Source organism: Rhinolophus sinicus, chromosome 4, assembly GCF_057876585.1.
Source record: "Rhinolophus sinicus isolate RSI-liver-muscle chromosome 4, RSI-T2T, whole genome shotgun sequence".
Lineage (NCBI taxonomy): Eukaryota > Metazoa > Chordata > Mammalia > Chiroptera > Rhinolophidae > Rhinolophus > Rhinolophus sinicus.
The window spans coordinates 8,087,702-8,103,965 of NC_142504.1; the positions used below are offsets into that span (position 1 = coordinate 8,087,702).

Genomic DNA, 16,264 nt, shown 5'->3' on the forward strand with positions numbered 1-16,264 from the left:
TGACTGTTTTCCACTTACCTCTCTAGGCCCAGAGAACTCTCTCTGGCCAACCTGACATTTCCCCCAGAGCATCTGACTCATAGTAAGTATATAAACAGATTCCTAGAGTGGGGGGATTGTTTTTTCTTGGAGACCATTCAAAGTCATGGCATGGTTCATTCTCAGTAGTATGGAATGGACCACTTTGAAGAAGACAGATGTAATAAATGATACCCCTTCGTGGTTCTGTCACTATTTTCCAGTACCCATATTAGTTGTTGGCTGATAGAAATTTCTCCTCTTATGGTGTGATCCTCTTATAGCTTGTTTTAATCAATCAGATGCAGTTCTGGGGGGATATAGGCCCTCAAGGTGACAACCTCATGATTTAGTTTTACCTGAATTTCAGGCTTCTCATATGAAATGTGTTTCCTAACCCAGAGGGCATCATCCCTTCTCCTTATTTCACACTGGTCAATTCTTAATGATTCGTGGACTAATTATTCAGCAATGACATTTCTTACCCACAGACAAGCCACAGGATGTCGTTAGGAAGTGGGACACCTGAGCACTCAGGTACATCCCCCCAAGAACCTCGGTCATGTTAGAAGGGGTGACTGCCAAGAGCAGCCAATCCTAGCCAGTGACCACCTGCCAGGTCCTCTAACGCCCGGCCTTGACATCCATTGTGACATGGATTGCCATAGCACGCCTGATTCTGGTCTACTGTCCATCTTACTTCGCTTCCTGGTACCGATTTCTGCTTCCCTCTACATCATAAGTTTTTGTATTCCAAACCTAGGAGTCTTCAGAGATCAGGAGAGGCCTAAACTACTAACATTTTTATAAGAAAAATACAAAAGAGGGTTTCTAACGATTACAATGTGCCTTAAATGTAATTAAGGGTTTTTTTTCAGACACCAAAAAAATACCGAGCAATATAACTGTGCCATTCACAAGATAATTGCAAGATTTATAGAAATGTTTAAATTCATAGCACACTATAAGGAGTAGGGTCCAGAAATGGAACGAAAATAGTAGTTGTAAAAGGAAGAAGTGTTTCACTGCTCTGAGTGTATCACTGTGACTATATATATAATATATAAAACCTCCTTTGAAAGTGATGTGAAAGGTCTAAATTTCATAGCTTTCATGTGTGAAAGGGCCTGTCCTCAGCTCCCTGCCATCGGCTGTTACTCTGCCCATCTGCTAACTTAACCCTGACCTTGTCCCTTTTTCTGTTTTATGATGATGACCATCACCATCACTGACTTCATTTTACCATGTGATGAAGTCTGCCCCTCCCCATATGCCTCACTCCTGCTCTCCTGTTCCTGTAAAGGTAGTGAAAGGAAGGACAGTAAGTTAAAATATGACCATTTTGGTCTTATTTGCCGCTCTGGGAAAAAGAAAACAAAGCTGGGTGGAAATGGTTGTTACGAGTTTGGCGATCTCCTAAGGATTTCACAAAGAGTGTGTCGGCTAGGTCTTCTGTCCCAAGTTTGGTGGAAAGCACACGTGCTATTTGTCACTTCTTTGCATCTTATTCATTCCAATGGTCTCACACGTGCCTGGACTTACAAAGCTCAGCATTTTCTATTCTTGTCCGAAGGAGTACCTCTCACTTTCACTCTTTTGCTGACGCAGGACCCTGGGAGGGACACCATGTACCCAGTTCCCTTTGCCTATTCTTCATTTCAGAGAAAGCCAGCCTCACTCTAGGACCCAGGGATCCCCATTTCCACTCCCCTATTCAAATGCACGGACTTGAAAGTGTGCTCTCTTTGTGTGAGAAAGAGAATGGGTCTTGGATACCATATAATGAATTGGCTCTGGTGGTCCTGCATCGCCACAGATGGTTTGTTAACCATAGAGGGGGGAAATTAAGAAAGATAAAGCCGAGGCCTATTGAGCACCCTCCTGAGTCCACTAAATCCCAGAACCCCATAAAGATAGCAGTCATCATTTAAATAAATGGACCATTAAATTGAGAACAGATGTGTCAAAACAGCCACGTTCTCCTGATTTAGTGACCTTTGGTAGACAGTTCGGTAATGGACTCTCTATCTGTCACAAACAGCTTGTCCCACAGCTTAGAAGACGTGACCTCTTTTTATGATTTCGCTTACTTCCTCTCCACTACCCATGAAAAACCCAGGGGCCACGCAGATGCTCTGGTGATGAACTCTCTTTTTCCCTCTTAACTCAGATGCTCACAAAAGGTTGGGAAGCCATCTTGCCAGTCACATTGTTAGTCTCATTCAGCTGGAGTGAAATTTGGGAGCCTGTGGTCCCAGCTTATGTTTTCACACAGTAGTGACCATCCAAATGCTTGAAAGTCTCTGAAGTGGCACTTCTTTTTCTGATGGGCTTTGATAAGATACGTGTTCATTAATATGGGGCAGTTCTTTCTACAGAAAGTTTTATGATATAAACTCTCAGGTTCCTTCCCAGCATTTGTTGATTGGATTGGTAGTCCACACGTAAGATTATTAGAGGGTTTAAATGCTATTCTCATGTTCAGGAACCATTAAAACTGCTGCTTACATGCTAAGTGAAAGCTGGGTGCTGTTTTGTTTTGTTTTGTTTTGTTTTGTTTGCGTCTTGTTTTTGTTTTACCTTCTAAATCTCACTTCTTATTCTACATATCCAAGTGGCAAACCCCTTTGGAGGAGAGTCTGTGGAATGGTGAGCAGGGAAATAAGGCAGAAATGGGAGTGCAGTTTGCTTGGATATCCAGTGACTCAGATCCCGGCCCTAGTCACAGGGGCCAAGCACTCCCCAGCTAATCAGTAGTTCTCAAGGGCCGGCCCACGTATGGGCTGTGACTGCCTTCAGTCAAAAAATTAAAAAAAGGAAACAACATGACCTTGCGGAAGAAGGAAGAACAGGAGGAGGGTCAGGGAGAGAAGAAAGGTGGTGGTAACTGCAGTAGTGACAGAGGTGGTCATTGCTATAGACGGGGGAGGGGATCTATTATAGGGGAACCTAGAGCAAAATACATATACCTTGGCCTTAGACAGAGGAAACAGGACTGGGAAGCCACCAGGAGTACGGGGGACATTCTCCCAGGCTTCCTCCCTGCACATGCTGGGTTCTGCCTCCTGAACCCCATCCTACAGGCGAGCTTTCCAAATGTTCAGTCCACATGGCAGGAAATGACACTACAGTCTCAAATCACTATAGCGCCTATTATTCTGAGAACCGCCCCAATGAAGTCAATCTTTTTAACACCGGTTCCAAATTTCCAGAAGAGATAATCTGATTCGTCCCACAAGAAGAGTAGTCCACGGAGGTCCAATCAACTGACCAGGCAGCATGGAGTATAAACACAGTTGCCAGGGGTCTGCCCCTTTGGGTGAAGGGGGACAATTAGGTGATCATGTCAGCTGGGAAGAAACGCCCAAAAGTATCTTCTAGAATCTATAACTGCTTCCAAGATTAGTCTTTGGCTATTTCCAACCTAAGTTTCTGGGGTTTTTTCGTTTTTGTTGTTTTGGTGTGGTTTGGTTGGGGTTTGAATGAATAATTTACGTGACAAAGTTACTAAAAGTCCATAATTTACTATTCATTTATTTGAAGCAGCATATTATATTCTTTCTTGATAAGAAGAGTTTTAGAGTTGTCAGGTAAAAACTGGATTTATAAGAAGTTTGTTCTAGCCCCTTCAAACCTAGACATACACCAAAATGTTTAAAGAACACAATTCTTTTACCATCCCCAGGGGAAAAGTCAATTCTATTCTATTTTCTTCCATAACATAAAGAAACATTTACTTTAAAAGGAAAGAGCTATTTGGATTACGCCTAAGAAAATAATCTTAGGAGTTTAAGTCTCTATCATAAGTGATTTTTTGCTATAAGGCCCAGTAAACTTTAAATTATTGTTTCCATCAAGTTACATCCCGTCCATTTTTCCTTTAGCAATACTTTTTCTTTGTTGCTTCTCCTGAAAAGAATCACCTGTTCCTGTGAGAAGCTGAAACATAGCTCAGTGGTATTGTTGGGGGTTGGGGGGGGGGCTCCCGCCCCCCAGGACCTTATTCAAAAATATAGGCGAGAGCTACACGGCAGGAAATCGTTAGGACCCAGCAGCTACAAGGGACTGAACGAGAAGCCCGCGCTGCAGTGAGTGGAGGGTATTAGAATCCATTCTGGGGATTTACCTTTCTTTGAAAAAGCTTCTGTTTCCTGATGCCTGAGAGATCTTAACAGCCCTTGTGTTGCCCCATGTCGCTCCAGGCTTAGCGCTGATATGAACGCTGATGTGGTGTGTCACGCCCTGGAGTTCTGTGAGCAGGTCCCCGGCCAACCTGTGTGCCATCTCTACCCCCTTCCCAAGGTGAGTAGGTTTTCACGCTGAAGGTCAGATTACAGTGACACACAAACCCTTTGGAAGTGTTGTAAAGGGACGCTCAGCTACACTCAGCGATTTGGGGACAGGAAGAGGCGAGATGACATATCCAATTACATCCTGTGAAATAATATTTTCACGTTTCAACCTAGATCCCTTCTCTCCATGCTGCCAAGGAATGTCTTTCCTGTTTAACTATTATGCTGGGCTGGCAGTTGGTAGGAAATCTGACCAGTCAAGGGGAGAAGAGGTTTAAATCCCTCTCTACCAATTAAAGACCAAACAAGTGACTTCTAAAAGGTGACCAACTCATCCCAGTTTGCCTAGGCCTTCCCTGGTAAAAGCACTGAATGTCCCACATTGTGGGAAAAGCTGGGTAGTTGGTCACCCTGTCTGACCTTTATGTTCTCACCCATAAAATGGGTATAATAAAATGCCTAAAATACCTCCCTCATGCATTAACTGTGGGAAGCAGGTGAGCTAAGACATTTAAAATGCTTAGCACAATACCTGCTACATAAAAAAAGTGTTAATAAAAATGGTGGCTAAAATAATTTTTATCAATAGCATTATTATTCCGAGATAGCTGGCACAATTCCCTCCTCACACTCTGAATATTATACTCTGAAAGAAAGTATAATATTAAATCCAGTTAGGTCTCACAATATAGGTATTCAGAAGCTTCTTATAAAAATAAAATAAAATTCTATGCCTCCTTTCCCAGAATTGTAGTTTTTCTGTATATAACACAACAGGTTTCTGTTCTATTTGTAATTTCCTTTTTGTTCTCATTGAAATGAAGTTTGTTTAGTGCTTTGTGGCCTAACCAACGAACATGGTTTTGCCGAATGACAAAGTGGCATAAGCCTGTCTCCTTGAGCAGGAAGAAATAGATGCAGGTATCAGCAGTGCTGAGCGTTTCATGCGTCCTCAGCCGCTGACTAAGAGCCAACTACACTGTCCCTAATTCCACGTGAGAAACTGTGGGCTCCACTGGTTTCTAGCAGAGTTAGTCAATTTTAATTAAAGAAAAGACTTTTCATGTGTTCAGGATCGTATCAGAATATTTGCTGTTTGATAAAAGTATGGAGGAAACGTGTATGTACAAAGGCAGGCGGTATGGGTTTCTGTGATTGCCTTGAATAGCATCATTTATATACGTCACACACACAGCTATACATAGTCACGAAATGTTCAACTTGAAAAACAATTATTCTTATAATCTATGGAGTTAACACTCAAAATATCATTTTCATGGCATTCAAGGTATAGCTACAAAGCAGATGTGAATCAGAAGGCAGAATTACTTACCTGCTCAAGGTAGGTAGACATAAATGGAAATAATTTGCAGCCTGCAAATTATCCTCGTCAACACACACCCTCAGTGTAGCCACTGCTCTGAAATCTATCACCATAAATATCAGCGCATGGATGTAAAGTTCTATTCTCGAACTTCGCATAAACGGAATGATATAGTTTGTTCTCCTTTGCGTCTGGCTTCTCTTGTCTGTGAAATTCATCCGTGCTTTGCGTGTCACAGTGTCACCGCAGGAAGTGTTCACACATCATCTTCTGATGGAACTCCTGCTTTAGCTTCCCAGTTAGTCCAACCCAATCTCCTCTTGCCCTCTTTCCAATACAATGTCCACACGGGTGCCAGAAATGCCTTTCTATAAGAGACATACGACCTTGTCACTCCGTCCCGTTGTCATTTTCTGGAAAGCAGTTTCTCCCTCGTCCTTCAACTTGGTGGCCTCCTCCTCATCCTTCAGGTCTCAGCTTGCACCTCCCTTCTATGGGGATGCCATCCCTGACTCCTTTATATAGCCCCTTGTCGAAGTTCCTGTGGGTTCCTTCACTGAACTCGCCTTGTGTTAAATGATACGTCTGTGGGATTGCCTGTCTGTCTGTCTGTCTGTCTGTCTGTCTGTCTGTCTGTCTCTCCCAGTAGGCTATAACCTCCAAGAGGACAGACTCTGTCTTGTTCACCACTGTATACCCAATGCCTAAGTGGTGCCATATAGGTAACAAAGAGATATTTGTTTGATAAGTAAATGAAGGGCCGCCAGCGTCTCATCACTGATGGGAATTCTGATTTTCCTTGCTTCGTGGCCACACTAATTTTCCCAATGCATACCTCTGATCATGTGCTTTCCCCCAGCTCTGTACTCCACATTGCCTACACAATGAAGTTACGTGTTTTAGGATTCTCAGAAAGCCTTCCTGACTGCCACTGCTGTCCTGTGCCCCCTGTGCTATAGACACAAAGGAGTCCCTGGCTCTGCCCCGAGCCCACCTCAACCTTCCCAGCTCTGCACCTTCGTTCCTAATCATTCCTTCCACCCAGAATGTCCTGTCGACGCCAGGCTCATCCTTCAATCTCATCTCACTGTCCCCTTCCCTGTAAAATAATCCCTCTCTCCTCAAAATGTCAACACTCTCTCAACCATCATCACAAAATGCCTTTTTGTGTGGTACAATGTGCCAGCACTCTTCTGAATGCTTTATATGCATCACTCTTAGAAGTTGGTACTGTTGTTGTCCTCGGGTGACAGATGAGGAAAGCGAGGCACAGGAATATTGAGATATTAAGTTTACATACATTTCCTTGTTAGGGTGTAAATATGTGGGGTGGCAGGTCTGCACCTTGCCCATCTTTGTTGCCTCCATCTTCCCAGGCACATAGTTCATATATGGATAGTATACTGGGCACAGCACTTTCCAAGTGTGTTCTCATTTAACGGTGCTCATGGTGGTGTATTTATTGTGCAGCTGAGGAAACTGAGACTAAGAGAAATTAAGGGGTTCGCCCCGGTGCACAGTTAGTAAGTGGCAACAAGAAGATTCAGCCCCCGGTTTGCTTCTGTTTAAAGCCCAAGTGCTGACCACTCTGCTCTACACCTCAGAGTACTCCTGGGTATGGTTACTTGGAATCAAACCATTGCTTCTGGGGCAGCTAACTCCTCCCTGGCAGGACTCTGCACCTTTTATGTCCTGCCTTTCATGCATTTCAGATTCTGGTAAAATAGCAATGGCGGGAAGCAAGCCATCACCCCGTGAAATGCATGCTGTGGGTGGGGATGAATGGGTCCCCTCAACACCAAGAAGTCTGCAGAGCCGTCCCAGGAGGGAGCACAACGGGGCTCTGGCTCTAGTGAGGCTCAAAGTAAATGGTGGAACAGCATTCAGGGGTCACAGAAAAACCCCCTATCATTATCTATGGCCCCGTTGGAGTTCCAGGCCCACTTCTTGCCAATCCTTTAACCATGCTCCATATCCATATCTACTATGTGCTCAAACATGACAAACTTCATCCGTAATTAAGTGAAGCAAGAAACAATCTACAGTGTTCAGTGGGCACCAGGAGGAGGCAGGAGGAGGAGAAAGCATTGGAGACAAGAGAGGAAGGAGGAAAATACAAGACAAGAAAAAAAAAAGTGCAGGCTGCATTGTAAAGACCACCCAAATGGTTTTGTGTTACCCAGTTTAGGGGATCGTTTATACCCTTCCTCCTCTCTTGGGCACACAAAACAAGGGATTTCCTGCCGCTGGGTGTGTGTGCATGTGCGTAAGCATGGCTCTGACACCACAGCTCTCCAGCTGAAAGTTGAAATGTGCAGGCACCCTGTCCTGTATACACCTCTCCTTTTTAGATGAGAGCCTGGAGCTTCCTCAGCTTTAAGCTGCTCCCTGTGGGGTCCCCTAACTCGGAGGTCCCAGGGCAGATGCTATAGGTTTGAGCAGACTCCCTTCCTAACCACTCCTGAACGGGAGGCACCAGCAGCATTTGCAAATATCTCACAGGTGTAGGCAAGACTTACTTCACACCACTCTGATCCACATTAAAAGAGAATTATACTCAGAAAGTGTGTTCCAGTGGAGATAGATTCTCCTTATTTCCCTGGGGCCTGATAACCCATTTAAACTGCTGCAAGGCGGCCCGCTGCCTCAGGAAACAATGCAGACTTTGTAATGGCTTGTCCCAGTGAGTCCAATTTCTGCAGGAACCAGGAGCTCTCCAAAGCAAGGTGTGTGGGAGTGGATCTGTGCACAGGGAACTTGTGTTCTCTGACATCCAGACGACCAGGAAACTGCCATAAATGAGCTTGGGAAAGAGTGAGTTTGCACTCTTTATGAGAAAGTGACACTTGTGTTTGGCGTAGATTAAGCAGCACATTTAGATTGACCAGCTCTCAGTGACAGAGGGAAGTAAAGGCAGCTTTGGTTTTTCATTTTAATGGAATATTCCTAAGGGCTTAATTTCCAAGAATCTTGTATAAATATCCCAGCTTTCTCATTACCAGTTTAATCATATAATCATCCACTTACTTATTTAGCTATGCCTCAACGAACATTTCGTCAACCCCACCACCAGGCACCCTAAGAAAGTTATCTTCTGTTAACCATCATAAATCTGCAGGACAGATAGGATTCCCCCACTATATAAATAAGTCTGTCGAGACCTGGAGCTTAGAAGGACTTGCCTGAAGTCCATAGCTTCTGCAGAAGAATTGTTTTTCTTTCTTCAGCCAGCAGACATTTATATGGAATGAATTATGTGGGACAGTAGGCCAGCAAATGTGGCAGATAGAAATGATGCAGACATACACAAACTATGAGGAAGAGACGAGTGTTCCAACAGAGAGACAGGCATCTCAGTGGAGGGGTGCTGGGCCCCTCTGGGGGGTAGGAGTGGAGGAGACTGTCTTCAAGATGGAGTAAGAGTGGCTCCAGCATACCAGGCCTTGCCTGCCTCAGCACCCTGCGCTTGGGCCCTTTGCCTAGACCTCTTCCAGTTCTCTGCATGGCTGGCACCTTCTCCTCCTTCAGGTTTCTGTTGAAACATCCCCTCTTCACACAGGCCTTCCTTGAGCAAACTGTCTGAAGGAGGTCTCCTTTCCTACCTTCTCATAGCACTTTGTTTCTTTCTTTCAGACCCTGGAGGACAGGGACCATGTCTTTCTTGCTCACCATCATGTTCCCAGGGTTGGCACAGTACCTGGCACATAGCAGGTGCTTCATAAGATTTGCTGGATGAAAGATAAATGGGAAGGGCGGTTCTGAACATGTGTTTGCTTTAGATCCTCTCTTGCGAGGATTTATCTGGTCTCAATGGAATATATCAGAGACCAAAAATGTTTCGCTTATTTTAGAATGTGAAGCAGTTTTCAAAACTGTAATATGGAGACCCACCTCTGGGCATCTAAACTACACAGAAATAACAACGCTTCTCTTCCCATGTAGTTATCTAGTCAACCTCTGCAGCTGATAGTTGCTCCTTCCCTCTCCTCCACCCTAGTTCTGTATAGTGTGTGTTTTCTCACACATTCAAGCCTAGGGGCAAACAAATTCTTAAATAAGAAAGAAGCCATTTGTGTGACCATCAGAGTTTCAGATTAAGGAAATGTCCTTCTTGAGTAAAGGCTGATCTTCAATGTGACTTAGCAAACCATCAGAAAGTCCAAGGTTATTTTTGAAGGGAACATACCTGCAAGAAAGAATAACTTACAACTTTAGAACATTTTTGTGTACCTTAATATTATGGAAGAGTTAATACATTTTTCCAAGCTAACTCACTTAATAAACCTATGGCTGTGCCTAGAAGACAACAACATCTTGGTAACTGGAAACAGAAATGGGTCAAAAGGCCTTGGGTGAAATTAATAGGCTTTTAAGGCATAGACAATCTTTTATTCTCGTAATATACATGTTCACTGAGCTCCTATTGTGTTAAAAGTACACATCTGGGGCTGGAAAATAAAAGATAATGATAACCACAATCTGAGTGGCCGCAGCAAACCAAAAGCTGGACTCCGTACTGGGTATCCATCATCTAAAATCCTCCCACACAGTTGCCAGCTTATTCCATTATCTCAGTTTCACATAGGAGAAATCAAAGTTCAAGCAAATTGTGGGTGATGGAGTTGTTTACTTGACAATGTTTTTAAAGTTCCTCTTTAAACATCTCAGGAAAGTTTAAACACTGAGATAAATGACAGGGCAATTTAGCCTTATAGATGCCGAAAAGTCAGCCTAAAATCAAACAGAATATAGTAAAGTAATAATAATTTAACTATAAATTAACTAAAAATAAACTCAAATGCATTTGAGATTTCTGTTTTTGATAAAAGTAGTTTCAAATTGGTGGTTAAACACTAGCTTATTCAATAAATGGATGGAACTAAATACTAGCCATTTGGAAATAAAATTCAAACTAGATGCTAATCTATTCCTAATAGCAAAATAAATCCCAAATGAATTAAAGGTTGAGTCATAAAGAATGAAACCAGAAAAGAAGAAAACCTGAGCAATTTTATTTGTAATCTGTGATACAAAAGTCACAAAGGGAAATCTGAGTGCATCTGATTGATAAAAACCTGGCCTACACAAAGTCAAAAGACAAATGGCAAACTGGGAAAATGTGTTTGTACTATGCCACACAAGAATGAGTTTCTCCATGATTCTAAGAGCCCTTATAAAATTAAAAAGAAAAAGGGGGTGGCCAGTTAGCTCCGTTGGTTAGAGCGCGGTGCTAATAACTCCAAGGTTGCCTGTTCGATCTCTGCATGGTCCACTGTGAGCTGCACTCTCCTTAAAAACATAAATAAAACTAACTTTAAACAAAACAAACAAACAAAAAATGAAAAAGAAAAAAAAAATGAGCAAAGGCCATAGACAATTGGTTTACACAAAAAAGATCACAGTACTGAAAATGTAAGAGGAAATACTGATCCCTTTCTCACTAATTAAAAAAGTGAAAATTAAATGAGAGTCCATCTACCTCTTAAATATTTTGCCTCCACAAAACTCTTTGAAGGTCATTAGACAAGAAATTATCACAGAAACAGAAATGCTTTAAGTACCAGAGACCACTCAATTGCATTGCTCCCGGAAGACCTGAAGGTTTAAAACTCTAATAAAACTGAGGACAGCATTAAACATTGTGCTTGGACGTACGGTCTACTGTTCAATCATTTTTCTGAGCATTTCAGAGTAGCTTGACAGAGATTCCAAGCTGTATTTGGGTTTAAGCCCATATTTGGAATCTTGGAGAATTTATTTACTTAGACTTGTTTCAAAATTTGTTTCATCATTAAACTCATAGAGAGCTCAAGAATCTTCAAAAGACAGCAATAATAATGCAGATGTTAAGTTACCCTTGACTTCTGATAAGTAGAAGAAATAAAATAATTCCAAGGAAGGTTTATTTATACATTATTCAAGATTTGAAAATGTTTCTCGTCTGCTTTTGAGAAGTTAAAAAATGATAACTATTTCTTTCTTGACAATATTCTTCTTTCTTCCTTTAGTTCAAGAAAAGCTAATGACCCTAGTGAATTTGAGCAGTTCTAAAAGATACTTTGAATTTTAAAGTTTTAATCACTGGTCTCCCAGCATCCACTCTTGGCCCTTCTTTTCACCTCATTAATCACCTACATCAGAGCTCAGCCCAGAAGCCACTTCTTCTAAGTTTTCCCTGATGCCCCAAATCAGGCAAGGTCCTCCAGGATTCTTCTCTTTTTATCCCACTCCATTTTTTCAGAATTTATTATAATTGCAATTAGACAACTGAACAAAATTGTCATTGCAAATTATGTTGTAATTTACAGTGTAAATTAAATTCTAATTGTAAAATTATTATTTCATATCTGCCCCTTCTAGTAAAGAGTAAAGTCCATGAGTGCAGATAATCTGGTTATTTTATTCCTTAAACATTGCTGTTCCCTGAGATTTCCCCAGAGCCCAGCACAGTTCCCTGCATTTATTAATCATGCGATAAATACTTGTTGAGTGAACAATATGGTACACAGAACAATGACCCCCAAAAGAGGTCCACATCCTAACTCCCAGAATCTGTGAATGTTACTTATATAGCAAATGGGACTCAACAGATGAGATTAAATTAAGGATCCACAGATGGGGAGGTTATCCTGGGTTACATGGATTAGCCTGATGTAATCAGAAGGGTCCTTACGAGAAAGAGGCAGGAGGAAAAGAAACTGTGACCAGGGCCATAGAGCAATGAGGCCACCAGCCAAGGAAAGCACACAGCTGCTAGAAACCAAAGAGGCAAGAAACATTCCTCTCTGGAAACTACGGAGGAAACCAGCCCTGCTGACACCCGCTTTTAGCCTCCTAAAGCTCAATTCAGACTTCTGACCTCCAGAATTCTAAAAGAATAAATTCATGTTGTTTTAAGCCACTAAATTTGTGGTAATTTGTTACAGCAACAATAGGAAACTAATACAAATTGATTAATTGTGCCTTATTGGGCAGGACTGATTTAGCAACTTGAATGTAACTAGAATAATAATAATAAATCAGAATACCATGTTATAAAACAATTGACCTAAGACAACCCAATGAGGGAACCATGCCCACCGTCTGACTAACCCAATTATATTCCAGAAATCATGTGTTTTAAAGAGTAGGACAATATCCTACAAAGAATAACCCACAGAGTCCAACACTGGAGAACTTGTGTGTGTGTCCAGACACTAGGGGCCAAACAGTCAAAATGAAACAAAGCTATTGGTTGTGAGGCTGGTTCTTTGAACAGCTCTGGGTCTTGGATTTGTCACCTATAAAGTGGGATTAAGAACAATTCCTTCTACCTGGCTGAGTTGGTATTAAGTATAGAAAATGTAAGCAATGGCTGGTACAGAACAGGAAGTCTAGAAGAATCTCTATAAAAGACAGTGAAGTGGTATGTGGAGTGGCAGTGATGGTGATGGTGGTGATAGTAGGAAAACCAATGAGTCATAATCAGGAAAAGGAGTAGTGCTGTTTAAAATAAAGCTTAAAAAAATAAAAGCCTAGGAAAAAGGACAGCGATACTGCAACTAAATGTATTGATTATACTAACAGCTCCACAATGCAGAATTAGCCTACGAGAAGGGAGGAAGAAAAATCCAACTAATGGTAAGCTATGTATGAAGATATAATCGGTGATAAAGAAATACATTTAAAGGTAGTAGCTTTTTCTTTCTTTCCTTACTTGTTTTTATTTATTTTATTTTATTTTATTTTATTTTATTTTATTTTATTATTTTACTTTACTTTACTTTACTTTACTTTACTTTACTTTACTTTTTACTACTTTACTTTTCCTTTTCCTTTTCCTTTACCTTTACCTTTACCTTTACCTTTACCTTTACCTTTACCTTTACCTTTACCTTTACCTTTACCTTTACCTTTACCTTTACCTTTACCTTTACCTTTACCTTTACCTTTACCTTTACCTTTACCTTTACCTTTACCTTTACCTTTACCTTTACCTTTACCTTTACCTTTACCTTTACCTTTACCTTTACCTTTACCTTTACCTTTACCTTTACCTTTACCTTATTGTTTGGCCCCTGGAAGAACAAAATGGCGTCAACTGACTTCATTTTTTTCACCTATCTGAAAGTCATAAATGCCTGCCCAAAAGAGGAAATACGAAACATTAAAATCAAATTGGGCTTTGGTGGAGCTTATCCTACATACTGGAAAATAACCACTGTAGGATACAGTGAAATACAGATATAATAATAGACCAGCAAATTCCACCCAAAGGCCAGACACGCCACTATTTGATAAAAATGGATAAGCCGAGGCGCTGGCTGCCTTTGTGTTTCCACTTGTTGGAAATTGCCTCAAAGCCCTCTTCTGTCCCTTTCTCTCAGCTCTTCTAGTCTGTCTTACACTGGAATTGTTTATACACTTACTGCCTCGAATGGGCAGTCAGGTCCTTGGAGATAGCCGCTTTCAAGTCTTGCTCCATTTGGAAGTCGACTTATCTCATTAAATCTGAGAGTGAGGAACAATCTGTCCTTAAAAAATGTCCAGAAAAGACCCACACTCGTTCAGTGATCTTCTCCCCCACTCCCAAACACCTCTCACACATGCCTTCTCTTAGACAATAAAAAAACGCACGTTTAAAATCATCACTTCCCAAAGGCTTTCTCCTTTGTGGGAACCTGTCACTGCTGTCAAAAGTGTGAAACGAACAAAAGACACTTTCTGTAATTTTCAAATCTACTGCTGCTATAATTGCAGAGAACATGATCACTGAAAGTGGTTCACTATAGAAACTCATGCTCCGAAGTACTATATTTCTTACTTCCGTCACTCTTAAGTGTACTCTAGTTCAAGTCTTGAACATCATAGAATGCCGAGAAGGTCCAATTAGTCTTATCCAACTGGTGTCTTATCCAGTTCACCAACACTCCTAAAATGTCAGGATTATATTGAGTTCCGGAGGATCCCTGGGACACTTTATTCTTTTCCCATCGGTTTCCTGTCGGAATCAATACAGTGCCATGTGCTTTGGCTGACTGAAACATTTGAATATTTGGGAAATGCCTTTCTAAATAGTAATCCTTACCACACAGAGAGGCTCAAAGCCTTGAATATGCTGATGTGTGTTATGGTTCTCCCCTCTGGCTAGTTCACAGATATCCCAGACCTTTAAAACTTAAAATAACAACAACAATTTTCTTTCCTAGCTCACCTCTTTACATGTCCCAGAGCAGGGTTCAAAGCATGTGGTTTTGTGACGAGCAGGGCTGAACTGAATCTGAACCATGCCACTCATTGTCTCTGTGACTTTGGGCAAGTTATTTATCCACTCTAAGCCTCAATTCACCTCATCTATAAAATAAGGATAATAGTAATTATTACCTAACCCTTTCTACATTGTATTCTAATTACAATTTACTGTCAATCCTCTCTCCCAGGTTATAAAATCTTTAATGAGATAATGTTTCATTCACTATTATATAGTTAGTATATAATGGTACAGTATAAACACTCGGAGAGTATTTGTGGAATGAATGAATGATTGCACAAAGAAATGGCTGACTGAATATTTCTTTCTCTTTTATTATCAATCATATGCTTGTAACTGCACGAATTTCCACACAGAGGCATAGGTCCTTGGCACATAGAGCCAGTTCGCTCCCTTGACCATGTGATTCTTTGCATTAATCCATCCACACTCCATGGGAGTTACATTTGCCATTCCCCTAAGCCTTGGTGAAACCTCCTAAGTCATATTTTCTTGCCTGTGTTAAAATTTCAGGCTTACTTCATTCTTGGAAAACAGCTTAACAATGGAGGGGAAAATGCTGGACTCTAGAGACTTGAGTACTATCAGCCCTGTCTGCAGAGTGGCCCTGGTTAAATTATGTAACCTCTGAGCCTCAGTTTTCTCATCTGTAAAATGGGAAAAATGATACTTTCCTGTCAGGGTGGTTTTCAGGATCATTGAAAAAGAGCATGCATTTATGTAGGCTGCTTTAATTATTGTAATTTTTCCAGCTGTCTATTGGAAATAGATAGCCCAAAATAAAAAGCAGGAATTGTCATTAACACAAATGTCATGCTTACTATATGCAAGGCACTATTTTGTTCAATCCTCACATGCATAAAAATGTTATCATCCCCATTTTGCAGATGAGAAAACTGAGGCTCAGAGTACTTACGTAACATGTTCAAAGTCCTAGAACTAGTAAATTGCAACACTAGGATTCGCACCCACAAACACTCTAGAGTCCAAATTTACTTTAAATAGGAAATAACAATGGAGATGGTGATCTGGTGATCAATACATTTAAAGAGCTTCCACTGAAGATGGAAGTTTTACCTACATTCAAAGTGTTAAACTTGACAATTTCTTCCTTTTGCTTGAACTCCCATTTGGCTAATGCTTGGCAGAGGGTAAACCCCACCAGGGCACCCCTTTTACCCATGAAACTGATAGCAATGCAAGCTTGGCCCGTATTCTTCCGTCATCCATCCTGCACAGAGCTGAAGGTCAAGAACTGCCATCACTCTGGAGAGCAAGAGCAGTAGGAGTCACCAAGTCCCTCCCCGTGTCTGAAGACTTTGGGCTGGCTCTGGTTTGGAGGGACACTTAAATCATTCTACACAAAAGCGTTTCACGAGC

General features: G+C 41.4%; 1 protein-coding gene across 2 annotated transcripts in view; it reads left to right on the top strand.

Annotated features, from left to right (window-relative positions):
- The window catches only part of AOAH (acyloxyacyl hydrolase), a 133,723-nt gene that overhangs the window by 23,655 nt on the left and 93,804 nt on the right, over positions 1 to 16,264 (top strand). For both annotated transcript variants that reach the window (XM_019726325.3, XM_074341003.2), the window contains exon 4: positions 4,221 to 4,320. In XM_019726325.3, coding sequence (XP_019581884.3) covers positions 4,221 to 4,320 — 100 coding nt within the window. The remainder of the gene's footprint in view (positions 1 to 4,220; positions 4,321 to 16,264) is intronic.